Source organism: Podarcis muralis, chromosome 5 (assembly GCF_964188315.1).
Source record: "Podarcis muralis chromosome 5, rPodMur119.hap1.1, whole genome shotgun sequence".
Classification (NCBI taxonomy): Eukaryota; Metazoa; Chordata; class Lepidosauria; order Squamata; family Lacertidae; genus Podarcis; species Podarcis muralis.
In genome coordinates this window covers 30,829,091-30,855,608 of record NC_135659.1, presented here as the reverse complement: position 1 = coordinate 30,855,608, position 26,518 = coordinate 30,829,091, and the positions used below count along the sequence as shown (strand labels likewise).

The 26,518-nt window shown below is 40.1% G+C and overlaps 1 protein-coding gene across 4 annotated transcripts; it reads left to right on the top strand.

The window, feature by feature from the left end:
• The first annotated feature begins 233 nt into the window (after positions 1-233).
• Positions 234-25,147, top strand: LRRC8B (leucine rich repeat containing 8 VRAC subunit B). Of its 4 annotated transcripts, none has more exons than XM_028732852.2 (5): positions 234-761; positions 11,231-11,277; positions 15,238-15,340; positions 17,244-19,403; positions 20,543-25,147. In XM_028732852.2, the coding sequence occupies exons 4-5, from the start codon at positions 17,268-17,270 to the stop codon at positions 20,813-20,815; spliced, it is 2,409 nt and encodes an 802-aa protein (XP_028588685.1). In that variant the 5' UTR covers positions 234-761; positions 11,231-11,277; positions 15,238-15,340; positions 17,244-17,267; the 3' UTR covers positions 20,816-25,147. The 4 variants fall into 4 exon arrangements, with proteins under 4 accessions (XP_028588685.1, XP_028588688.1, XP_028588687.1 ...); XM_028732854.2 differs by lacking the exon at positions 234-761 and adding an exon at positions 895-982; XM_028732855.2 differs by lacking the exon at positions 11,231-11,277.
• Positions 25,148-26,518: the final 1,371 nt, after the last annotated feature.

Sequence of the window (26,518 nt, the reverse complement as noted above, 5' to 3'; positions counted from 1 at the left end):
CCATGTGTTTCAGGCACGTGTTAAAAAGCACGGCACCCCATGCGGTTTCTGAGCTACTTTTATGGCAAATCGGCGCAAACAGCACTGCCGACAACGGCTACCATACTTTCCCGGACGTTTACCCCATTTCCCACCCCATTTCCCACACACACCCCGCGCGCGCCCGGGAAATTCCGGGCGCGTGGCAACCCCGGCGCGGGGTGCTCTGAGGCGCATCTCCCACATGCGCGCACGTCTCCCTGAGGGTGGAACGAGGCGGGCCGAAGAGCGTCTCTCGCGCGCGTGTACGCGCGATAACTGCTCGCAGGCTCCTTTTGTCTCAGTCACCCCCCCTCCAAGCCGCCACCTCCCATTGTTCCACACCCCCACCCTCGCCTCCTCCTCCTCTATCCCCTCCCTCCATCTCCCTCTCCCCCCCCCCCCTTCTGCGCTGCCCTCCTCGCGCAGCAGTCAGCGGTTCCGCCAGCCGCGCCGCCATTGGCGGACGCTCCCCGTGACGCGACAAAAGAGCGGGGGGCGGAGCCTCGAGCCGGAGAAGCGCCGGTTGAAGCCGGTGCGCGAGCCGCCTCTCTCTCCTCCTCGCTTTAAAAAACATCAACCTCTTCTTTCTCTTCCCTCCCCGAGGAGCTGCTTTCTCTTTCTTCGGAGGTGCTGTGGAGGAAGAAGAGAAGCAGAAGGAGGAGGACGACGACGACGACCGGGCGCCCAGCCTGGCTGGTTGGCGGAGGAGGAGCAGGAGGCGGCGGCGAGGCGAGCTTCAGGTGAGTGAGGCTGAGAGGGCGCGAGAGAGAACCTGTCAAAGCTTACCTGGCGGGGGGGGGGGCGGCGGAGTGTGGCAGTTGGATCCTGCGGCGGTTGGAACCTGCGGCGGGCGGTTGGGACCTACGTTCCCCTCAGGTGGGACGTTGGCCGAGGGCGCCCCTCACCTCCGTCCACCTCCTGAGGGCTTTGCGGATTTGGTGGGCTGCTTACTCCAGTTCAGGTGATCGGTTTATTCCCTTTCTGCCCCCCCCCCCACACCTCATCTTTTCTAAGCTGTTCTTCAGTGGAAACTCGGAGGAAACGAGTGCCTCTGGGCATGTGCTGAGCCACGGGGGCCAACTTGAATAAAATACTGGGGTGGGAGGGAGGACAGCTAAGCCCAGCTCCGCATAATCGATCACATGACATGGTGGACACATTTGAATGGGAATTGCCCTTTTAAAAATGCCCCCCATAGCTGTCAACTTTTCCCTTTTCTTGCGAGGAATCCTATTCGGAATGAGGGAATTTCCCTTAAAAAAAGGAAAACATTGACAGCTATGCCCCCCTCAGATATACGTATATATGCTCCTACCTGCTGAGCAGCTGTCCTTCACTGCCACAGGGGAGAGGGTGGCTGGGTTAGTCGGTTGCAACCGAGGCCCACCAAGTCTTGTGATAAAGACTGAAAAACTTACTGAAAAGTGAAACTTTTTTTAAAAAAATGTGTGGGGTATTGGTTTGCATTGTTCTTGTTTTAATAATAATAATAATGATAATTCTAATAATTTATTATTTATACCCGCCCATCTGGCTGGGTTTCCCCAGCCACTCTGGGCGGCTTCCAACAAAACACTAAAATACAATAACCTATTAAACATTAAAAGCTTCCCTAAACAGGGCTGCCTTTAGATGTCTTCTAAAAGTTTGGTAGTTATTTTTCTCTTTGACATCTGGTGGGAGGGCGTTCCACAGGGCAGGCGCTACTACCGAGAAGGCCCTCTGCCTGGTTCCCTGTAACTTGGCTTCTCGCAGCGAGGGAACCACCAGAAGGCCCTCGGCGCTGGACCTCAGTGTCCGGGCAGAAAGATGGAGGTGGAGACGCTCCTTCAGGTATACTGGACCGAGGCCGTTTAGGGCTTTAAAGGTCAGCACCAACACTTTGAATTGTGCTTGGAAACGTACTGGGAGCCAGTGCAGGTCTTTCAGTGTTATATGGTCTCGGTGGCCCCTCCCAGTCACCAGTCTAGCTGCTGCATTCTGGATTAGTTGTAGTTTCTGGGTCACCTTAAAGGTAGCCCCACATAGAGCGCATTACAGTAGTCCAAGCGAGAGATAACCAGAGCATGCACCACTCTGGCGAGACAGTCTGCGGGCAGGTATTTTGTGAGTTTTTATCCTATATTTTTACGCTGTGAACTGTCCTGAGATCTTCAGAAGAAGGGCGGTATACAGATTTAATAAATAAAATAAATAATGGTGGGAGGTTTTATTGGGGCTGCTTTATAACAGTGCTTCTGAGATTTCATTTCACATTATATATATAGTATGTGGAAGCTTAGGCGAGTTTGTTAGTGTTTAAGGTGCCACAAACACTTTGTTGTTTCAGCTTCGCTGCTTAAGTGGCCACAAACACTTTCCACTTACTGGAGCCATAAGGAGGGATTTCTAGGAGAAAAGAGTTGATGTGTATCTGCTATCTTTATAGGCATGAGGCTGGTGGTCTTACGGTAAAGACAGACATGTGTGGGAAGTGTGGTTTTCTGTGCCTGAAAACAAATACCTTTGAACATAGGAAAATGTGTGTTGAAACCACTTACACAACGCTTTAGAATGTCTTCACTTTTACAGATCAAGCTCTATTGCCCATTGTGGCAAACTTCCATTTTCTTTAAAAGCACTGTGCACTGGCATATTTCAAATAGGCTTATAACAAATAGTAGTTTGTCTGGTGCATGCAGTGTCTTTTGTTTTCTAGCTGTGTGATTTGTGCTCATTTATTGAATTGAGTTGAAATAGTAGTTCATCTTATACTTTACCAGCTAGTTTACTGTGACCCAGCCAGGACTCTGCAATCTCCAGTGAAGTTCTTTAAGCAAGAAATATTCTCTGTTGCTCTTGGGACAATAGGTTTGGTTACCTGTATAGGTTGAAGGTCAAAGGCATCATTAAGTTGCTTTTCCTCTCCAATCTTTGAACTTTCCTGGAGGTAGTTGGAAAGAGAGTTTACCATGTGTTCCCTGCTTTTAAAATATGCCTTTAGGCGGTGTCTGTGACTTGGTGTTGAATAGCTGCACATGTGTGCCGATACATAACTGGCTCTTGAAATCTTTGGGTTGGAGCAGACCAACTGGTGGTGTTCTCAGACACTGCTTCTCAGTGGGCACAGTATGGGCACTGGCGTGTCCTGCACCACACTATCTGGTTTCAAGGTATTAAGCAACACTTATGCTTCCTGCTATGTTGGAAGTGTCAGGAACAGAAAGTACAGACAAGAGTTAGTTGCTGTCTCTCCAAGTAGAAGGCACGCCAGCCAGGTTATTTAAACATTATTTTCAAAAGTTGAAATGTAATCCCAGAAAGAAACCTTTTTGTAAATTCTGAATCTATCATTTGGGTACAGTTTAGGACTCACAAAATAATGAAATTTCACTTAAGTTATGTATTTGTATCCAAAGACACCATAATCTTTGATTACTTGTTTTTCTGTTATGAATCCAGATTGCATGTGAATAAAACTGCTAAATGAGGCACCCATGAACTGCAAAGGAATCTGAATCCAGGGCCAAAACTAAGTTTGGTGACCGGATATTCAAAATGAACTGACCCTTGATTTAATGTGTAGAATAAAATGTCTCTTGTTAGCTAAAGAAGCGAGGCTGATAGAGCTGGGCAGCTAGGGCTTTCTTCCAAAGAAGCATGTTTAAAATGTTCTTCATCCTGCCTTTCCATATAATGTGCTCAAGCATCTTACAATTGAAACATTTTAACCAATCACACTAATGTATTTCAAATCAACAAAACAAAAAGGAACCAGTAGCAGTAACAAAACAATTATGTTATTAAGTAACAATAGTTCAGGAAAATAAAAGTATTTTACTGAAGATAATTAATGTCTCTCTACTTTCAGATCACTGAGCTGATAGTAAATGAAAGATTGCTTGTGCCCTTGTATTCCCAGCCCTGGCCCTTATTATGAAATATCATAATATGCTTCTCAGTTGTAGAATAAAACATTATTGTGTGCTTCTAATTTTTTTGGTGTAAAATAGATCCCAAATTGTTTCCAAACCAAACAAGCATATTTGCATTGTAAAATTCACAAGTCAGTTAGCTGCTTGCTTACAAAGAACACTGTTTTAAAAGGCTAGCCTGTAACTTGAGATAATGTGACATTAATTGCTAATTTGGAAAGATCTTTTCTCAAAGTGAACAGGGGTTATTAGAGTGCAATTGCTATGCTGTTTCACAAAACCATGCTAAAAACACTTGTGCCATCTCAGTGTCTTTCCTATCTGACACAGTTGCAGGGTAATGTATCTGGTTTCCGAAAAGCTGAATTCTTCTGCATTTTATCATGCTTGATATGCATCTACAAAGCAAAACACAGCTGTTACAGCTAATCCTAGAGCTCACTAGTCAAGTCAAAAGTGTCTATTTAAATCTGTCAGAAGGTAAAAAGGAGTAAACTGACCATCTCATCCAATAATTGAGTAGAAGTCTCTGGGCATGTTATATAATATGAGGATATGCACATCGTATATGTATTAAGAAGGAATTAATGTATATAAAAGCTAAATTGCTGAGTTGGTTAAGCATGAATCCTCCCTTTTCGTTATCTGTATCAAAAAAACTTCTAAATGTCTGCCACAGGTAGAGAGTTGCTTCTACTGTGAAGGTTGCAAATATGTAACATGAAAGAATCACATCATCACCATCACCATCATCATCTGGCTCTTCTACTAAATGCATCCAGAGCAACATGCAACACAGCCATAAATCATACAGTATAAATATACAAATACAGCTAACACTAAACAATAATAGTAAGCATCACTGAACTTAGTATGATTTATGAGTAAATATGTACAGCATTGTGCTACATTACGTTTCAGTGACAAATCTGTTGATCTTATTTCCTTCTAACGTATCATAGTAAAACATTAAAAAACCCAGCATGTTAATACTCAGGTTTCAAGAGTGACTATTTTTCTTATAAGACACTGTGCTACTTAATTGAAACTGAGCCTCTGGTCATATTAAAACATGGTTGTGATGTAACATTTTTAAGACCGTATTTATTTTAATGTTGATTAACATTCTAAAACATGTAATGCTTTAAGGGTAGAACATAGGCCCTCTGAACTGCCTTCTCAGTGTTTTCCTGTTTTCAGGGCTTTAGTTTTGCAAAGTAAGGCTTGTGTGTTGTATGTTGATGACATACCTCCTATTATGTCAGTGTAGTATCTCAAGTCTGCAAAATACATTCTTGTGACATTATGCCAACCCAATTATTGTCAAAGCACTTATTTTGTTGGTGTAGCAAGTCCTAGATTGACACTTTCGTCTTGTGTAGCCAAAAATAAATAATCTCTGGAATATGTATTTCATAATTTATATCTGAACTGAAACTTACTAGGGAGGGCTGTGCAAAGTTTAAATTAAGCTGACATATTTGGGGATCTTTGTCCAGTGGTCATATTGATGGAAAAAGTGACAGTTAAGTGGCAGGGAGAAACTGATCTTCAAGAAGCAGAGTAAACATTAAACATCTTGTTTAAATATTACTGTGACCTTAACTTGAGTTGAGCAAAACTCTTAAGAATGTGTCTGTTCTGTGCCTGCAAGCTCAGAACAATAACTTTATTGGGCTGTTAATGTTATCTGTCTTACAAAAGATAGAATCTTGTATGGGGGAAGAGTTAACACTGCAGACTGATGAAATAGTATGGAATTTTTTCTTTAGCAGTAACTTCTTTAGCAATAACTTTAGCAATAACCAGTCTTATGTATAAGCACTTCTTAAATTGTTTTATGGAAGTTTTAATATAGGGTAAACTATAACTTGAAGGAATACTCATGAAAATGTATACTTGCTTTTTTTATGCAACTGTCCTTTAATAAGATAACATATAAATCAGTGTTCTGCAAATGTTGGCTTGGCTTACTAGTCAGCCTCTTCGTGTCCTTGCTACCAACTTCTTCCCTGTCCCAAAGTCCTCTGACATATGGAGACGGGGCAGTGAGTGTTTACACTCATTTGTGCTATGGTATGGAAATATTAATAACTAGCTCAAGAATGTTTACTTCCTGGGTATGTCTGTATTAACAAGATTTCCCCAGGCACGTGCTGAGCTGAAATTTATTTTAACTAGCAGCCAATAATTATGAACAAATTTGGCAACTGTTAATTTAGACTAGCCTCACCATTCAGTGGAAGATGTGTCATTAGTATTTATGTAGAAGGAATTTTAGTAAGTGTATTAAATAATTCCCCCTCTATGTATTTATTGAAGGATGGGAGCTCAATCAACTAATGTATCTGGTTGCCCTTCTTATAATAATGCTGGAGGTTGTATTTGCACAGTTGTTTCCAGCAATCCCACAGAGTGGGATTTCATTACCTTGGATAGCTCCTTGCCTCTTGTCTTGACTAGCAGAGGTAGAATAAATTGTGTCGAATAAGCAAGCACATGCATATCTCCTTCATTTGCCCAATGTATAATTTCATGATACTATGAACATTTTGGCCCAAGTTTTGATGTTTCATGGCATACAATCCAGACTTCTAAAAATAAAAGTTGAAAGAGTAAACTCGCTGCTTTTCTCTCTAAAAATATTCCTTGGCTAAAAGTTTGAAGAAGAGGTACAGGGCAAGTCCTGCAAGCCCAGAAACAATTTAGATGTGCACCAGGTTGGAAAGGGTTGGTATATAAGATTGTTTTCAGAAAACTACTTAGAACATGAGTTCAGGGTGCTTCATAAACTCTTATACCAGTACCGAAGAGACTGGAGAAGGTGTAGAAACAATAGAAAATTTGGCTTTAAAGCTCGACTGCCAGTGGTGAGAAATAGTGTTCATAGTGTGCAACAGTTCAACAAAAAACATTTAGTATTCAAATATTATTTATAATTAAAATAATGTGCATTTCACTTTCTACTTTTCAGGAGTTTTGCAAAAGTATTCAACATGCTGATGTGAAAGCTGTTGAATAGCTTTCTATTTCAGACTGCTGTAAACTTCTTAACAAAGACCATACATTTGTGTGTTTATAGTTACTGGTTTGATTTGGGTAGTGGATGAACTATGAGAAGACGTGTTAGTACTCTGGCTAAGCAGCTGCTCTTTGAATTTGCCAAAAGAATTTAAACAATTGATCCTGTATGGAGAAAGGAGAAAAATCCGGAAAAAAATCAGATTATTGTTGTGTTTTAAATGGTTCTTGCAGTAAGGATTAGAAGCGGTTCTGCGTGCTTCTGACACAATCTGTACGTACATATCTGGAACATAGCTGTGAATGTATGTTAAGTAAACAATTAGGTTTCTGATTTGTAGCTTGAATTGCAGTATATTCAGTTCAATAGTAAAGCATGTGCTTTATATGACTGAGGCTTTTCAGTAGAACCCAGGTTTCCAAAACTGAGCGCCACCTGCTCTCAGCCCCACTTTAAAAATAAGAGTAAGCACTGGTACTAGTTTCAGAACAAGGTTAAGAGGTTCTGTTCAGCCCTGGAAGCCTAGGTTCAATACTCACCACCAGTTAGTGGTGTTGATATTATTTGATAGAAAGCTGCTTTCTGCATTCGTCTCTCTGTGGAGTTGAGCTGTATGCTGCTTTGGGTATTTGTATAGAAAAGTAGTTTGATGGAATTCAAACAGGTGAAGGAAATTACAAGGATTCTAAGCAACTTGCTTTTCTTCCTGTTAAGATGGGTAAAGATTAGTGCCAGAAGAATCAACATATAAATAACAGTGTATTTATAAAAGTGAAGGAATTCCAGCTTATTCTCCATTGCTGAATACTTGTCCATATAACAATATATATTCTATATCTGAAATAAATCTTCTACCTACATCCCAACATAATTTGTATCCCAAGCACAGGGCCAATTAAAGGGCTATTTGGAGTAGTTCAGCTTCATTGAACCTGTTAAATTTGTCTTGAAGGGAAATTGCAGCCTTCAGTATCAGTTCTGAATGTAGTAATTTTATGTTGGAACAGTATTTGCTACATCATATTGAAACAGCTTTACTTTGTGATGTGTATTAGGGCTAGACTGAACCTTGTTGCATGGACTACTGTTCTGATAAAAATCCCAATGGACTACTGATGTGCATTTAACTGTACAAATCTGATCAGTTGATTGGAGCCTTCAACCCCACCCCTTCAGCTCAACATTCTCTTTACCTTTACAGCAGGTGTGGGTGGTTTGGCCAAAATGACCTTGCAGGCCAAATGGGCACCAGGGGTTCCCCACCACCCTCTTATGGCATTACTAATTTATCTTAAGTAATTAATGAGAAAGAAGCCAGTGGTCTGTTGAAATCTATTTTTACTTATATATTCAGATCCAAATCTTTATTGATTGCTAAATTCTGTTGTTGAAAGGCTCTGTTGTGTCAGGGTTTCTTTTTCTTCTGGTTATATCTTGTTGCAACATTCAGATTATTTATAAGTATTATGGACGCTGTATCTCTTGCTTTTCTTGTTCTGTTTGTAGAATACAAATTTCAGGTCGGAGAAAAAATGTTCTTAGGTGAGCAGTTTGTTTTATCCATTAAGCCGATTCTGGAAGACACATTTTCCTCATAAAGATTCATTGCTAATACGGTGGATAAGCAGCTCCTAGAATAAGTATCTTTACAATATAGGAGATGTAGAAGGTATCTAATTTTAATTAAGTTAGTCATTCCCACCAAAACTCTTTCACAATGTTTGCCTCAAAGTTGGAAAAGCCAATCAAATACAAATGCCTTGTATTTGATACTTACATACTAAAAACAATGTGCTTCTAATAATGGAGGTGTTCTTATGTCTGTTACAAGAATTAGGCAATATAAGTCCTAGCACACATTCAGATTCCAGGACTTACTGTTTGTTGTTGTAATCTGATGCTATAAAATCCAGGTGTCATCAAGTTCTTACCTTTTGTAACTGACCTGGTATTTCAAGTTTCATACTGGATCAGTTAATTCAGCTTGAATTGAGGTCCAAGTGAAATGTTTTTAGTATTTGTCACAACTGATCACCAATTTTTATCTGATGGGTATAGTAAGCAAGCTCTATTGTACATGGAATTTGCTATGTCAGGCACTTTCCAATTATTATTCCTTATCCTCCTAATACCACTACTACAATTTTTCTGTGGCAAGATAACAAAGAGTGTGAAAGATGGGCTGTCTGAAGGGAATGTAAAACTGTGATCTTAAGTTTATTTGTGTGTGAGTATGCTGGTTAAACAATGAAGCTTCTGCATACAGAAGCCTTGGGGCTTTTACAGCATTGGTAGCTTATAGCCTTTGGATGGATGTGCATGACTTGTCTAGCACCTGTAATGATTTAGGGAGGCAGACAACTGTAATCTCCAACCATGTTAAAATTTTGCATTGGTGTTCCTGTGCAGTCACCTAGAAATTTAGAAAATCAAAAGTCTAGGAAAGCTTGTTCAATCATAGAATTATGACCACTGCACAATAATCTCAGCTGAGAGCAGAAGGTAGATTGGAGTCACTGATAGATGTCTAAGTCACTCACTATTTTGTTTTATATTCCTGCTGAACACTTTTTTTTATTTCAGCAAGCCTACTAAGACCTATATTTTAGTTATCTGTATTTGTTTTAAAATGTTTTACTGGCTTTTTCTGCTCTTTGATAATTCTTTTTTATATAGCCTTTAACAGTTTTGCTGATTTTACCCATGTTTTATGGATAATTTTATTATGTACACTACCTAGACAACCATCTGTTGAATCAGTCTATACATTTTTCTAAATAAAAATAAAATACATAAGCTAGTGTAAAGATATTTAAAATGGCAAATGTAAAAATATTGTTTTGTGGCCGTCCTCATCTCTGAACCTTCATGCTAATTAATGGTTAAACATTTGTGTATATATTGGTTGCCTTTGGTCAGATCCTTGTGTGGATCATTAGGCAAGTTTTGTGTTGGAATCTCTGATTTGTGACAACACAGATATATATATCTGTACTTATATAAGTTAGTTATCTTGGTGTTTAGTTTATGGAGTTCAATAAATAATTGGCTGTACCCTTTAACTTACCACATGACATCTGGCCTCTTTGGGCCACTACTTTGCACCTAAATTTAGCGAACCTGAGTTTAGTGAACCCTCAGGGTTCAAATGAATGTCAACACTCAAATGAAAAGAAAGGAAGTAGATTCTGCAAGTCTTAAATTTTCCCGGCCCGGTCTGAATCCATCCATAGTGATAGCAATTTCGTCTTAGAGTATTATTTCCCATAGAATATCTGCTAATAGCAAGAGGCTTAACATTCTTCCAGTTCCCATATTCATTCTGGTGTCACTTTCCCCCTTTTTAGTCACTACACTGTGTGTTTTGTAACTCTGTTGGGTAGCCATTATCTTAGAGCTTGAGGAAGTCCTCAACAAATACCTAATCCAACCCCTGCAGTTAGTCTACTGATGTTTTCGGATGGGCCAAGTTTTGTCCAGAAAGTCACCATGAACTTATTTCTGTACATAGTGATTTACCTACCGTATTTTTCGCCCTATAGGACGCACTTTTCCCCCTCCAAAAATGAAGAGGAAATGTGTGTGCGTCCTATGGGGCGAATGCAGGCTTTCACTGAAGCCTGGAGAGCGAGAGGGGTCGGTGCGCACCGACCCCACTCGCTCTCCAGGCTTCAGGAAGCTATCCGCAAGCCTTGCTAGCCCGGCAAGGCTTGCAGATAGCAGCCTGTTCTGGGGGCTGGGGTCGGGGGAAGCTCGGGCTGGGGGGGGGGAGAATTTTTTTTTATTCATTTCCCCCCCAAAAAAACGAGGTGCGCCCTATGGGCCAGTGCGCCATATAGGGCGAAAAATACGGTATATCTTGGATACAGGGTTGTTGTATTTTGTATAGATATGAAACAAATGTATATGGTTTTTAGATGTACAGTATCATGAAATCTCACCAATAGAAAACATCCCTCTATATTTCCATTATTTACAAGGTTAACTTTATTAGAATTGCATTAAGTTTCAGTAAAAAAAACACCTACTTGCTAGTGTTTTGTGCCTTATTCTGAAGCAGGACAATTCCTTCACTCCATAAATGCATAAATGTTATGCATAAAGGATGCCACTAGGCGGTGCCTTAGGTTTAATTATTTTTCAGCAAATGTAGGAACTGACACTTTAGATATAGTATAATTAGGAGATTTGGGGTTATGTGCCTACTATTAGAGTACATTCTGTGACTCTGTATTGTAAATTTGCAGTAGCTAATTCAGCAATGTCTCTGCAGGAACTGTCAAGTTCTAGAAGAGATTACGACTGACTGGCCTTTAAAAGGTAAGAATATACCTGCTTTTAAAACTTCTGTTGTCTTAGCACAGTGGTTCTCAAAGGGTGTGGCAGGAGAGGATAGCAACTGTGAACTGTGGCGGGAAGATTCAAGGACAATCAATTATTTCAGTATGGTAGCATCAAAATAGTAATTTTTAATTGCAGAATATGGATAGATGTATTTTCAAAATGAGAGCAAGAACACCATAGGATACTGTAGACAATCCTAGGTGAGACCCAGAATCGCGTTTAGAACAGAGTGCTGGATAAAACTTGTTTATAATTATATTTTGGGAATGATTCATTTTCTTATATAGCTGCATTGTTTTATACTTTCTGGATGTCCCATGATCATATTATAAAGTAGTTGTGTTCTGCCAGGAGTTGTTTAGTTTTGTTTTCCAATGTATTTCTTATCAGTAAAAAAATTGATGTGGTGCAAACAAATTTGTATTCTGAAAGTGTGGCCCAGAGAAAAAACTTGAGAACCACTGCTTTAGCAAAATCTAAAGCTTATTTTTCTCTGCTGGTTTTTAAAGACTAACTTAAAAATGGGACTGGAATATATATTCAGAGATAAAACTGACTGTTCTTGCATTAGGATGAAAACTAAAATCATTATACAATGAATGAAGATACTTTAACGCGGCAAATGGTAAATACTAGTCTGATTAACTGGTTGTCTAATTGAAAAATGCAAATTAGGGATCAGAATTAATATGTAAATAATAAAGATAATAAACCGTTTAAAATACAATTTGTTATAAAGTTTGCTGCAAGCAACCTTATGGCAAATTTCCTAAAGATGGTAAGCAAACTGTTAGACTGAAAAGTCTGTACTGTGTGGCAGAAACAATTATCCATGTTATTTTTGATTTGATCTTCCTAGAACAGAAAGCCACATGTCAGTATCTGTTCACTGTATTCATGCTATCAAAACCAGATGTACTTGCGCAACACTACTGATTTCTGTAATGGGTATAAAAATATGGCCAAGATGTTCTGGCCTTGTGAAATGTGTTATTGATGGAGATCCAGCCGTAGATCAGCTAATGGTTGCCAAAGCATTTTAAATAAGGCTGGGTGAGATGTTGGCTGCTTTCTAAAAAAAAGTGAAGCTGTTGAATACTCAAGAGAATGAGCATCATATCTCAACTGCAGAGTTGCAAATTTAGAGAGCTTAGAAAGTAAGATCTTAATTACACTATTTAGGAAAACAAATATTCCCAGAAGTATTAATTGCTCCTTTTAGTTGCCTTAAGGATTTCAAGACATTGAAATATATAATTGCACCTTTTATGGTTATTTCATTAACAGAATGTAGTTTCATGCTCTGATGCCCTCAAACCAGGGCTTAAGGAAGGATGAATAGGAAGGTGGGTCCTTACTTTACACTGTCAGGAAATGGTTTGATGGTAAGAACCATGGTTGCAAAGCTGCTGATGTAAATAGACTAGAGAAAATGTTTGAAAATTCTAATCAGGGGTTGGCAACCTAAGGCCCATGGGCCACAAGCAGCCCACGGGGGTCGTTTAACCGGCCCAGGAGCCGCCCCCGAACTTAGTCACCCACTCGGCGAGTCCCCATGTGCTGCACTAAACTGGCGCTGGAAATTGCATCTGCGCAGATGCAGACACTGGAAATCGTGGGCGTGGGTGCAATCCAGCCCACGGAGGGATCTCCACTGGAGTGAACCGGCCCAGGCGAGGTAAACCTTGCCAACCTCTGGTCTAATTTTTTATTAATTGGAAGCAATTCTAAGCACAACGAGGGTTCCCAAAACACAATTCAACCACTAACAAATCCCAGTTCCATATAAAAGTGAATATAAATTCTCATTTAAACAAAATACCCGTACATGTATAAGTTATGGTTACCCTGTTGTATGTATCAACATCCTGATAATGGAGCACTGGTTAAAATCCATTTAAACAGATTGCAAACATGAGCCAGAGGAACAGTTGAACGGACAGGTGACTCCCCATTTACAAGGGGGTTCATTCCGAATCCCCACTTGAGTTGGTGAAATCACGTAAAATGGGGAGTTGCCTTTCAGCTGTATATTGTAACTTGAACTTTTTGTGGGCATGCTTGTAATGTGTTTGCAAACACCACTGTCTATAGTACTTCTGGAAATTTAGACTTGCAGCATAACCTTATTTTGGATGTGATTGAACCGTGGTCACTGATTATCTATTCAGCTCTGTTTTTTGTCGTCATCCAGTCATGTTGCTTAGCACCTCTCCCTCTCACAAAACAATAGGCTAATGATAATCCAAGGCTTCTGGTCACAAAATGCATATGCCTCTTTCGAGAGACAGGATGCGGCAGCTGAGAGATTAAGAAGTTTCTGCTTTATTTAACTGCCTAGGAGCTATTCAAAGTGGCGGGGGGGGGGGGATACCTACCTTGAACAGAAGTTTATACAGAGAGCTCAATTTACTTGAATTCCAAGTGTTCATAGAAGAAAAAAATATAAGCTTGAACTTAACTAGATTCTTATTGATGTTTCCAAGAATCCAATTACATTTACTTATGAAATTTCTACGCTGCATTTCCTTGTTAGCATCCAACGTGGCTTACAGCAATATAAAATGCACAATGCAGTAAGAATAGTAAAATAAAAATAACAAAAGAGCACATTTTATTCACTTGCTTAAAAAGCATTTATACCCTGCTCTTCAGCTGAAAAAGGTGCCAGCGCTACTTGCAATGACCAGAAATGCTGCAGTCCTTGCCTCAGGCTAACAATATATGAGACGGAGCACAAAAGGAAAAGGGATTGGTAGGCACTAGTTCTTAATTAATAACTTCAGTGGGTAGTAATTCAGTGGTCTTAGAGGCTAACGGTACAATCCTATACATGTCTCTACTCAGAGGTTTGTTCCATTGAGTTCAATGGAGCATACTACTAGACAAGGGGGTGTAGATTTGAAGCCTAAGGATTCCATTAAAAAACCTCAGTATAACTAAGCTGGGATCATCTTGGTTACTGTAAAGCCTAATTTTAGCACATGTTGAAAATTGAGTTAGACTACTTTGAAAAGCTTTTATGGCTTTCATGAACTAAAACCTATTTGGAGGATCTGAGCAACGTAATACATTAAATTTGATTATTCAGTGTGTTAAGATAAAACTCTGGAGCTGAACAAAACCAGAAGGTTGACATTTTTGGACCAAAATCTTCAAGAGGACATTATTTTATAAGCTAAGTTTGATCTTGAAGCAAAGATGTTTCTCTAGGAAAAGTAAAGGTACATGGAGACTGACTGGAGATGTAGGCTTTTCGCCAACAATAGCTCCATGACTGTTTCTGGGCTATAATACAACAGTATGGATGTTGTTTAATAATACTAATTTCTCTCCAGCTTCTCCCTTGATTCATTCCAGCACATGGATAGGACTTACAGCCTCAGGAAACATTCAGGAAACTAGCAGTAGTATGGAAAAGTGAGACTACTAGTAATCCTAAGAATAAATACATTTTGATCCACGGCCTCCTAACTAAAATCTGTCAGAATTTATGTATGTTTTGGAATATCTTTCTTTATTTGAAGACAAGGGGGGGGGGGAGTCCCAGCCGCCCCACAAGTCAATTTTTTTTGTTTTTGTTTGCAACGGAGACTGGCGTCTAAGCAAGGAGTAAACAAGAAATTGTGGTATTTTAAAGTCATTTAATATAGCACAATTGACAATACAGGTCAGTTTGGAAACCAGGAAGATGAGCATGATTGTTAAGCTAATAATATGCTTCCTAAGGATAGTTGCTTGTAACTGCCCAATTTGAATGGTACTGCATTTATTCATTGTGCTACTAAAGAATTTCATGAAAACATGCATTTTTAGAAATGGATGGCTTACTAAGAAACTCTTTGCCCCACATTATTGAAATTCTAATAGATGATATTACTTAGCCACTTTGTGTAATATATGCAGCCTCAACTTGAATCTTTGTTTTTGTCCTAGGATGAAGACGATTGTGAAGATGGCTTGCCTAAGGAATTTTAAAAGGTGCAGACCACCTGATTGAAGATGGTGGTTCTGTGTCTTATCCCATTTGATAAGTAAAGTAAGTGGAATGATTATATCCAGTATTTAAGTTGCATGATTACAGCAGAGATCTTCTAATAAAGCCAGAATTTAAGGGATTCAGAAATAATTGTAAGCAGATTTACCGTATTTTTCGTCCCATAGGACGCTCCGTCCCATAGGATGCACCTAGTTTTTTTTGGGGGGGGGAATAAAGGAAAAAGTGTTTTCCTTTATTTCTCCCCCAAAACCAGGTCGGGGAACAGCGGGATGGCGGCGCTGCGCCTCCCCGCCGTCCCCCGAGCTTGTGGGGCTGGCCGATGTCTGCCCGGCGCGAGGGGTGCTCTGCTTCAGGGCGCGCTGGGCGGCAGGCTGCGGGTGTCTGCCCGGCGCGAGGGGTGCTCTGCTTCAGGGCGCCCCGGGCGGCAGGCTGCTATCCGCAGCGTGGGGAGCCCTGCGGGAACTCCTGCAGGGCTGCCTAGGCTGCGGATGTGTTCCCGAAGTGCCGGGCGCTCTGTTTTCGGGGCGCCCGCCGCTCCGGGAAGCAGGCTGCTATCCGCAGCCTAGACAGCCCTGCGGGAACTCCCACAGGGCTGCCTAGGCTGCGGATGTCTTCCTGAAGCCTGGAGAGCGAGAGGGGTCGGTGCGCACCGACCTCTTTCGCTCTCCAAGCTTCAGCGAAAGCATACATTCACCCCATAGGACGCACCCAGATTTCCCCTTCATTTTTGGAGGGGAAAAAGTGCGTCCTATGGGGCGAAAAATATGGTACTTAGCAAAGATAAATGTTTAAGCTATATATAACAGATGATAAGTAAACAAAAACAATAGCAGTTCTTCAGAACTCCAACACCAGAAGTTTCAACAAGGAAGTGGACGGTGGCAATAATTTGAGTGCTCTTCTATGCTGAAATATAGGCTTATGCTGCATGGCTTCTCACTTCTCTTTGGAGGTAGCTGCTTCATTTCTGCAGTGGAGATAAGTTTGGAAGGACCATCTAAGTGGAAAGTGTGGTGTTGTCAAGAAGCATAGGTGTGCTATTCAAATTGGGGTCTTGGAAGTTCCCTTTCAATGCAGTTTAGAATAAATAGCACAACAGGTGTGGGTGGAATTTGCATACTTGCTTTTCTATTGCTTACATTTTTGTTATATCTGCATAACTGTATATTTTTAAAATCAAAATGGTTTATATACACACACGCACTAAAAACCATGTAAAAATTTAAAATCTGAGATCACCCACCAAACTGTTACAGAATGAAGCTTTCTTGATGTCCTGCATAAGCTTGGTGGTATACAAAAGTGTTCAGATGCCATTTAAAGTAAAAGGTGTGTGCTGAGTCCCTATTGGCACAACATTTGACAGTATTGGACTAAAGGCTTGGGTTTTTTTTGTTGTTGTTGTTGCTGTCAGATGGGCCTTACTAACTCAGGATGACCAACGATGCTTCTGCAGATGATCTCAGTGACAGAGCTGAGATATAAGGGTTCAGGCAGTCCCTAAGGTAACCCGGACCTAAGTTGTTCAGGGCTTTGTAAATGTATACAAGGACCTCGATAGATGGGCAACCATTGCAAATACATTAGCAATAGTGGCATATGTTGGCCATGTGCTCCCATCAACAGTATGGTGGACACTTTCTGCACCAGCTGCAGCTTCTAGACCAGGCCCAAGGGCAGCCCCACATAGAGCAAATTGCAGTAATCCAGGTTACCAATGCATGGACTTCAGCTTAACTTGAATCAAAATATTTAGTGTCTGCTGAATGCTATTGTTGGTTTGTTGTGCAGTGTACACACTGCATGACTAGAAGAATAGCAACTGTAAGAACAATATTTGTTAGGTTTGAAGTCTTAACAAATGTTTTGATATTTTCATTAATTAAATAAAATTGTATCTGTATTCTCAGCTAAGAATTTATCACTTGTTTTTCATTTCCAGTTGCCACTGTTCCATAAGCAAGTCATGATTACGTTAACTGAACTCAGATGTTTAGCAGATGCCCAATCATCGTACCACATCCTGAAACCATGGTGGGATGTCTTCTGCTATTACCTCACCATGATAATGCTGCTTGTTGCTGTCCTTGCTGGAGCTCTCCAACTCACTCAAACTAGATTGTTATGTTGTCTTCCTTGCAAGCTTGAGTTTGACAATCATTGTGCAGTGCCTTGGGATCTGGTGAAAAACAACCTTAATGTATCCTCCAGCTCTGCAGCGCCGATAGTGCTCCCTCTTAGAATCCAGAATTACCTTCATCGACAGCAGTATTCTTACATTGATGCTGTGTGTTACGAGAGAGAGCTTCACTGGTTTGCCAAATTTTTCCCATACTTAGTGCTTCTTCATACTTTCATTTTTGCTGCTTGCAGTAATTTTTGGCTTTACTATCCCAGCACAAGTTCAAGGCTGGAACACTTTGTAGCCATACTACACAAATGTTTTGATTCTCCCTGGACAACACGTGCCCTGTCGGAAACAGTTGCTGAACAGTCTGTGAGGCCTCAGCCATTCTCCAAATCTAAGACCTTTCTTTCCTCTCCAAGCAACATAGCAGAATTGGAGAACAAGCGGCAGTCTGTCTCCTACTCGCAGACTGGGCTGGAAACAGCTGGAAGAGAGAGCTCTTCAAATGTTCTAGACAGAAAAGAAGGGGAGCAAGCAAAATCAATATTTGAAAAAGTCAAAAGATTCAGGCTGCATGTTGAACAGAAGGATATCATCTATCGTGTATACCTAAAACAGATTGTGATCAAGGTCATTGTATTTATATTAATAATGATTTATGTTCCCTATTATTTAACCTTTATTACACTAGAAATTGACTGTGTGGCTGATATTCAAGTCTTTACTGGTTACAAGAGATACCAGTGTGTTTATTCACTAGCAGAAATTTTTAAAGTGCTAGCTTCGTTTTATGTTGTCGTGGTGATCTTGTATGGCCTGACGTGCACTTACAGTTTGTTATGGATGCTGAGAAGTTCACTCAAACAATATTCTTTTGAGAAGCTGAGGGAGCAAAGTAATTACAGTGATATTCCTGATGTAAAAAATGACTTTGCCTTCATTCTTCACCTAGCAGACCAGTATGATCCTCTGTATTCAAAACGGTTCTCAATATTCCTCTCTGAGGTGAGTGAAAACAAGTTGAAGCAGATCAGTCTAAATAACGAGTGGTCTTTAGAGAGATTGAAAAGCAAACTGGTACGAAATTCCCAGGATAAGATGGAACTTCACCTTTTTATGCTTAGTGGTCTTCCAGATGACATCTTTGAACTCACAGAGATAGAAGTTCTAACCCTAGAACTTATTCCTGAGGTTAAGCTTCCTGCATCTGTAAACCAGCTACCCAATCTCAAGGAACTGAACATTTATCATTCATCATTAACTGTGGAATTTCCAGCACTGCACTTCTTGGAAGAGAATTTAAAAATCCTGCGTCTAAAGTTGGCTGATATGGGAAAGATTCCACGCTGGATCTTCTATCTAAGTAACTTGCAGGAATTGTATTTGACTGGATGTTATATGCTAGAAAACCAGAATGGTCTCTACAATGAGGGCTTTCAGGATCTTATGAATCTGAAAACAATTCACTTAAAGAATAGCCTTTCCCGCATACCTCAGGTGGTTACAGACCAGTTGCCTTCACTACAAAAATTATCTATTGACAATGAGGGGAAAAAACTTCTAGTGTTGACCAACTTGAAGAAATTGCTTAACCTGAGAACTTTGGAATTGATCAGCTGTGACTTGGAGCGCATTCCACATTCTATCTTTAGCCTGAACTATTTGCATGAAATAGACTTAAAAGACAATAATATACGAACAGTAGAAGAAATCATTAGTTTTCAACACCTTGAGAACCTTTCTTGCCTGAAATTGTGGCACAACACCATCTCCTACATCCCAGTGCAGATTGGAGCTTTAGCAAACCTGGAGCAGCTCTATTTAAATCATAACAACATAAAAAAAATCCCACCACAACTTTTTCTTTGCCTAAAGCTACATTATTTGGACCTCAGTTATAACAAGCTAACATCCATTCCACATGAAATCCAGTATTTAACAAATCTGCAGTACCTTGCCGTGACAAAGAATCACGTAAGTAGAAGCAAACTATTGGCGGAATTCAGCATTGCATCTTGCAATCATTCCGTTTGTGCAAGCAGTCCAGCTTGCCAGATGGAACAGTACCCCTTCCCGTCCCCCTACACTGTCCTGGGAATTCCCATTCCCCACCCCTGCTCCAAGCTGATCTTGGGAAGTGCATGGCTGGTAGGAGGAAGCCTCATTGCACAAGCAGAAGTCCTTGTGCAGGGCTTCTGCTACCAGGACTGGTTAGGTGAATCCCACCCTTTTGCTTTAAAGTGAATGAAAAATAAAAGCTAAGAAAAAAAGTTTATTGAGATTGAAGGCGTGGTAGAAGCCCAGTCCTGCAATATATCACAGCAGTGGTTGCCAAGCTTTTTTAATCCCATGGGCATATTTGCCAACCAGAAAACGTGGGTACCGCACACCTCAACCAGTTATATTCGCTGCAATAAAATGCTTTCCAATGTAGTAGCAGTAGTCCTGCTGCAGGCAGTGAGCGAAAAACCTGTTCTGTGTTCTTGCTCTGGAAAGAAAATCCAATTTTCAGTACTTGAGTGGGGAAGTATTTTATCTTTATTATGAGTTCTTGTTGTATCTGTAGACTATAGGAAATCCTATCTAGTCAAAACCATTTTCCTGACTTATTTCAGCTAGAACAGTAACATACAGCATTCACAAAGGTAGCTTACTTCAATCTCTTCATACATCATTGGTTTCAAACCTATTTGTCTCCTCCCCCTGCCCCATTAGCCTGCTTCAAATGTAAGTGTTAAGCAGGGAGCTCAACATCTAACTTTTGATGTGCCCCCATGAAGGATTGTTTCACAGGGCTTATAGCAAGTTGCTCAGATTATTAATTCTTTGCTTATCGTTCTTTTGTTTATTTGAACATTAGGCATAAAACAGGTCATGTGAATCAGCCAGGGATTTCCACAATGAAATAGGCATTTTCTCAACCATCTACATTTTAAAAAGAATATTGCAGAGGGCTGGGGAAGGATACAGAGAGATAGCCCTCACTGAATGCATGTATCCTAGGCTCTAGATCAGCATGATTTAGGAATACATAAATTAACTGATTTTGTGTGTTTGTGTGTGTAAATTAATGACCTTACAATATTATGTCTTTTTTATTTTTTTCTCTTTAGATTGAGGCACTTCCAAATGAATTATTTCAGTGCAGAAAGCTACAGTATCTCCTACTGGGACATAACAGCCTGATGCATTTGTCCCCTAAAGTTGGGGAACTCTCCAACCTTGTTCAGCTAGAGCTTACAGGAAACTACCTGGAGTTGCTGCCTGCCGAACTGGAGGAATGTAACTCTTTGAAACGGAGCTGCTTAATTGTAGAAGAACACTTGCTAAAAACTCTCCCCCTTAGGGTAACAGAGCATATGCAAATGTGCTTGGACAAAGTCTGAGCTTGAGATTCTCTGTGCAGAGCAACAAATTCCTCTTGAGAGCTTTAAATAATAGCTCTAAAGGAAAGTATAGCTGGCAAGAAGGGAAATGCAAGGGTGTTGTTGATTTTCCCGCAGCTCTGTGCATTGACCCAAGTTTCTGCTGATAAAAAACCCCACACACATTTAAGTCTTAAGCAAACAAAAATAAATATTAGGCAAGTATATGCATACATATATACCATGAATAATTTGAAACTGGAATTAAAGAGTGAAAGTTAAGTGGATAGTGTAATCGTGGTTTTGAATGACTGGGAAAGGTGAATATATAGTTTGTCCGAGTCTAGTAAGGGTTGTTTCCCCATAACATTTTATTGTGTAGTTTTCAACAAATGACTGTAAAGACCAACAAACAAAGGGTGATATCCAATTGTTTTATCCTTCTTGCAAACTGGACTTCTATATTTGCAAACAGGACGTACCATTTCTCCCACTCTGCAGCTCCCCATCAGCCCTCATAATCTGCATTGGAGGGTTGGGGGATCCTCTACATCAGATTGGATGTTGACTGCAGGAGGAGGGGAGGGGGAAGTGTAATCCACTGCAGCAGGAGACAACTCTGGATCTCACCCATAGCTTTTCACACATTTGCCATGATTGGGTGTTGGTGACAGTGGGAGGATCATTGTGAAGACTATAGGATAGTTTTCACAAAGACCCTCCCTCTGTCACCGCACCACTCATTTTATTATACTGGGGAAATGATTTCAAAGTTGTGTTTTGCAACAGGAGATGATATTTTTGTTTATAAGTAAGTAAGAAATTACTGCGTACACAAGTACAGTTTTCTAGTGCTTGTCTCTAATCCTGAGGCAGCAATAGAACCTTAATATATGATGTAGGAGGTCATTTTCAATATCTGGCTTTTTTTTTCTTTTGTCTTTTGGTATTTTCTTGCATCTCCCCAATTGGAGTTCTGATGCACTACTGGGAGGAGATTTCAAATATGTATGTCAAGTTACAAGCAAATAAGGAGAACACCACTGTTTTTAAGTATTAATGGATAATGTAGAGGGTTTTTTTTACAAAAAAACAATAATTCAACTCTAACCTTAAAAATATTTGGGCAACATCAATTTATCCCTTATACACAAAGGATGGTATGTTACAGCAGTTTTCCAAAGCACATGACTAATTTAAGTCTTATTGATTGTATAGTTGTACATCTTTCATCTTCTTTAGTGACTTACATAAAGAAAGGTATACCGTATTTTTCGCTCTATAGGACGCACTTTTCCCCCTCCAAAAATGAAGGGGAAATGTGTGTGCGTCCTATGGAGCGAATGCAGGCTTTCGCTGAAGCCTGGAGAGCGAGGGGTCGGTGCGCACCAACCCCTCCCGCTCTCCAGGCTTCAGGAAGCTATCCGCAAGCCTTCGGAGCCTGGCAGGAGTTCCCGCCGGGCTCCCAAGGCTTGTGGATAGCAGGCAGCAGCCCGAATCCCGGGGAGTGCAGTGCTGCGCAGCCTGGGCTTTGGGCAGCTATCCACAAGCCTTGCATGCAACCTCACTCCCAGACCCGTTCTGGAGGCTGGGGTCGGGGCAAGCTCGGGCTTCCCCAGCCCCAGCCCTGTGGCTAAAAAGGAAGCCAAGGCAGCGAGCGGGATGGATAATTTTTTTTTTCTTTATTCCCCCCCCCCAAAAAAAAACCTAGGTGTGCCATATAGAGCAAAAAATACAGTAATATGAACACTCCCAGATAATCTGAGAGTAAGATAATTATTTATGTAAGTCACTAAAGAAGATGAAAGATGTACAACTATCGTAGGTTGGAATCAGCCTGTCATGTGCTTTGGAAAACTGCTGTAACATACCATTCTTTGTGTATGAATAAGGGATAAATTAATCAGATTAACTGAAATCTCACTGATTTCAGTATTCTAAGCATGACTGCAGTGGTGGAGCTTTCTGATATCATTCAACCTGATCTCACAAAATCAGCATATGGAACGCTACATTATGTGGCAGAATAAGGTACATTTTCTCTGAATGCATGCTAACAAGTTTACACCATAAACAGGGGAGGGGGAAAAATATGATGATGTCTCAGCAGCATTGAAGTAGATACCATACCCAAATGGTATGGTATGTTGTCTCTTTCTCAGCTGCCCTCCAGGTGGAAGAGTGCCTAAATGTGCCCTCCCAAAAAACTGACCCAGGGCAATGGCCTCCTCAGGCCACACCCTTCATGACTGGCTCCAACTGCATTTGGGTATGGCATCTACTTCAATGCTGCTGAGACATCATCTTCACCTTTTTTTGCCTCCCCTGTTTATGGTGTGAACTTGTTAGCATGCATTCAGAGAAAATGTATCTTATTCTGCCATATAATGTAGCATTCCATATGCTGATTTTGTAGATCAGGTTGCATGATATCAGAAAATTGCTTGTGTAACTATTTTATATTGACTATTTTTTTCACTTTGCTCCTTTTAAAAAATAGCTTACTTTATCTTAATGCCACAAAACTAAGTTAATCTCTCCAGTAGAATCTTACCATGTTGACATCAGTCCATCACAATAATTACATTCCAAAGACCTTTTTAAATAGCTCTCAGGGAACAAAAAAAATAAGCTTTGTGTTTTTCATGGATCCGATACAGGTCTGATACAGGTCCAATTCTCCCGGATTGTTTTCCCCCCAAGGTGCGATTTATTAATATTTTGGGGTATTTTTCACATCTACATGCCAAGAAACATGTTTCACATTTAGTTTCTAATATTCAAATTAAGTTTTGTTACATAACTGAACACAAATATGCTTAATGCATAGGACTACATTGGGCAACAAAGTCTAGATGTTTCAGAATCTACCCAGATGGGGCTCTTTCCTGTCATGTAAAAGATACAAACCTGGAACAACATGGCAATGAGAGAGTGGCTGCTGTTGAGGAATTTGTACTAGGAAAAAATTGTGGACATAATTAGCTTTTTGGCCTTCATGTTACCTTGTTCACCCATCTCAAAATCAGCTGCAGTGTACTCATTTTTGCCTCTGTCATCTTTTACTTCTTTCCAGCTCTGTTCTGGTCCTACTCAGCTTCTGACTTGTGCTTGCCAACAGTCATCTCACAAATAGATGTCATTAATGTTGGTGTACGGTGGCACCGGAATGGTTTAAATCACTGTGGCCAGAACTCTGTTCTGAAACTTTTAAAGTCTTGACATTGTTGTATATGTGTTGTGTATGTGTTATAACTGTGTTAAGAGTTATAAAACATTCACAAAAATATTAAAACTTTTAAAGTTTCAGAAATTGATGGACACCTTTGTTTATTTTTAAAAGGAAGTTGGTTGTTTCCACTTTAAAGACCTGCTTTTTGAACAACAACAAAAATCAAACAAAAAACCAACTGGGCATTGCTGAGAACACACTTGTAGAGATTACTGACACTCTTCATTTTAACTATATCATGTGTTGGTCCACCTTTTTAGTAGTGCATGGACTTAAGAATGGCCTTGATTTCTTGAACATTCCCTCCACTCGGATTATTTTATCATTCAACACAGGGGTAGCTGATATAGTTCCCTCCAGCTGCTCGTGACTACCACTCCTATCATCACTGACAGTTAAGCTGGCTGCGGCTGGAAGGTACCATGTTGGCACCCCATTTTGGGGCATTTTGAAATGCGTAGTAGTAACATCAAAAAAGGTCTTCTGTGCTGTATTTCTAAAAAACCAGTGAGACCAGGAAAGGACTATTAAAGAAAGCATAGATAACATTGACTCGGAAAGGTGAAGATCTCTTTAAAAAGGCTATGGCCGTAACACACAGGTATGAGGGCATGATCATTTGCCTAAATACGGACTAACTCAGAATTAAATAACACGAGCATAAGAATTTAAAAAGTCCGTTTGATTAATGTCTTATTTTAATCTTTTTGCAAAGCATTTTTCACAAAGAGCAAGAAATCTAAAGGCTGGTAATTCTGGCCTTATTGCATGCCACAGTGTGCCTTTTGTTTCCTTTCTGTATTCTGACCTCACACTTCAGATGGCAGAGCTGAACTGTGAGTATTTTTGAAAACTGCTTTGTTTCCCATCTTCATACTTAATATATTGCATTGAAGAGAATTTTAGCAAGCTAAATCACCTTCCTAATTATAGGACAAGCTATGTTAACCACAACCCATATTTGTATATAGCATTTATTTTATACACAATGGCTTTTCAGTTTGTTTCACTGTAATGCTGCTGGGGGGTAGAGGGAATGTTTAAATATGGTCTTGCATATACTGGCAATTTCTGTTGAAAAAAATATTTGAATAAAATTCTATTAAGTTGTCTATGCTCAATCCTGTATTTGTGTCATCTTAATTTTTTCTTCATTAAAAATGGGTCAGGATTTAGTGACGCCTGGCTAGCATTAAAAACTGAGCCCCACTTAACCCAAAGGTAGTCATTTTTCTTTTGTTCCCTTTAATTTAAATGGAAGGAAATTATACATATGTATTAACTCACCTATAAGATGTAAGTGCTGACTTAGTAAGCTACTTATCTAGTATGAAGAAATTAAAATATTAGCAGCTTTTAATAGCTAAACACCAGTCTGATACAATTTTAAAATATATACTCACATTTTTAAAATATTAAATGCTTAGATTTTAATTTTTATTTACTTTCCCATGGGAAAAAATCCAAACATTCTATATAGCTACTGCCAACTGCTTTTTATAGCTGCTGTCCAAAACATGGAAAAAATATTTGGTTACTTGGTATAGCAACTGTCCTCTCAGGCCTCGGGCTCTAATGCCTTGGAAGGCTTGTCTTAATGCAGAATGTGGAAGTATACCAGTGCAATAGAAAACTACATTTAAAAAAACAAATTTTACCAGTCCTGCAGAAGCTTTTAAAAAGGCATGTATAAATAAATCCAGCTCTGTGCAAGATCTTAAAATTTTCAGCATCAAAACGTAAGTTAGCAGTCTGGACCAACTTTATGTTAAGGTGAATTCTGCATGGTGGCTTTGACTACCATAAAGCATTCAATGATTGGGGCATAATAAGCTCTCTTGTGCCATATTATAATCTTCAGCAGCTACTGAGAGTGCACTCTTGAATAAACTCTTAACAAAGTTTTCCCACAATAATATTACATAATGTCCAGTGGCTGGCAGAGAATGACTTCCAAATTTGAGGGGAAGCGATTCCCCACTCACAGCCAAACAAATCAGTGCTCAGCATGTATTTGCTATCATATGTTTTCTGAAAAAAGTGTAGAAATAGGGACCAAACTTCCACAACCTACTTGAGGAGGAGGGGAGTGTGTGCAGAGAACAAAATGGTCTCTGGTGCAGGCATGCGTTAAAACTCTTCTCCCTCGGTGTTTGGCAGATTCCCTGTGCAGAAATATCAAATTTTAACACGTTCTATATTATCCATTTTTAGAAGCCACAACTGCTACTTTCCCCAAGCTTTTCAGTGGGCTAGAAACCTTGAGTTGTGATTTGATACTGGAGCTTTTGCATTTGACAAAATATAACTAGAGGTGATTACTTTAGCATAGTCTGATCTTCGTTGCTTTTGATAAGAAAGCCCAGGCAAGATGCCACCAGCATGGACAGACCAATCTTTTCTTGAGGAACGCTTATGTCAATCAAAAACACCATCAAGATCTAAGAATCGGAGGCAGGATGCCTCAGAATGGCAGTTGATAAGAATCCCAT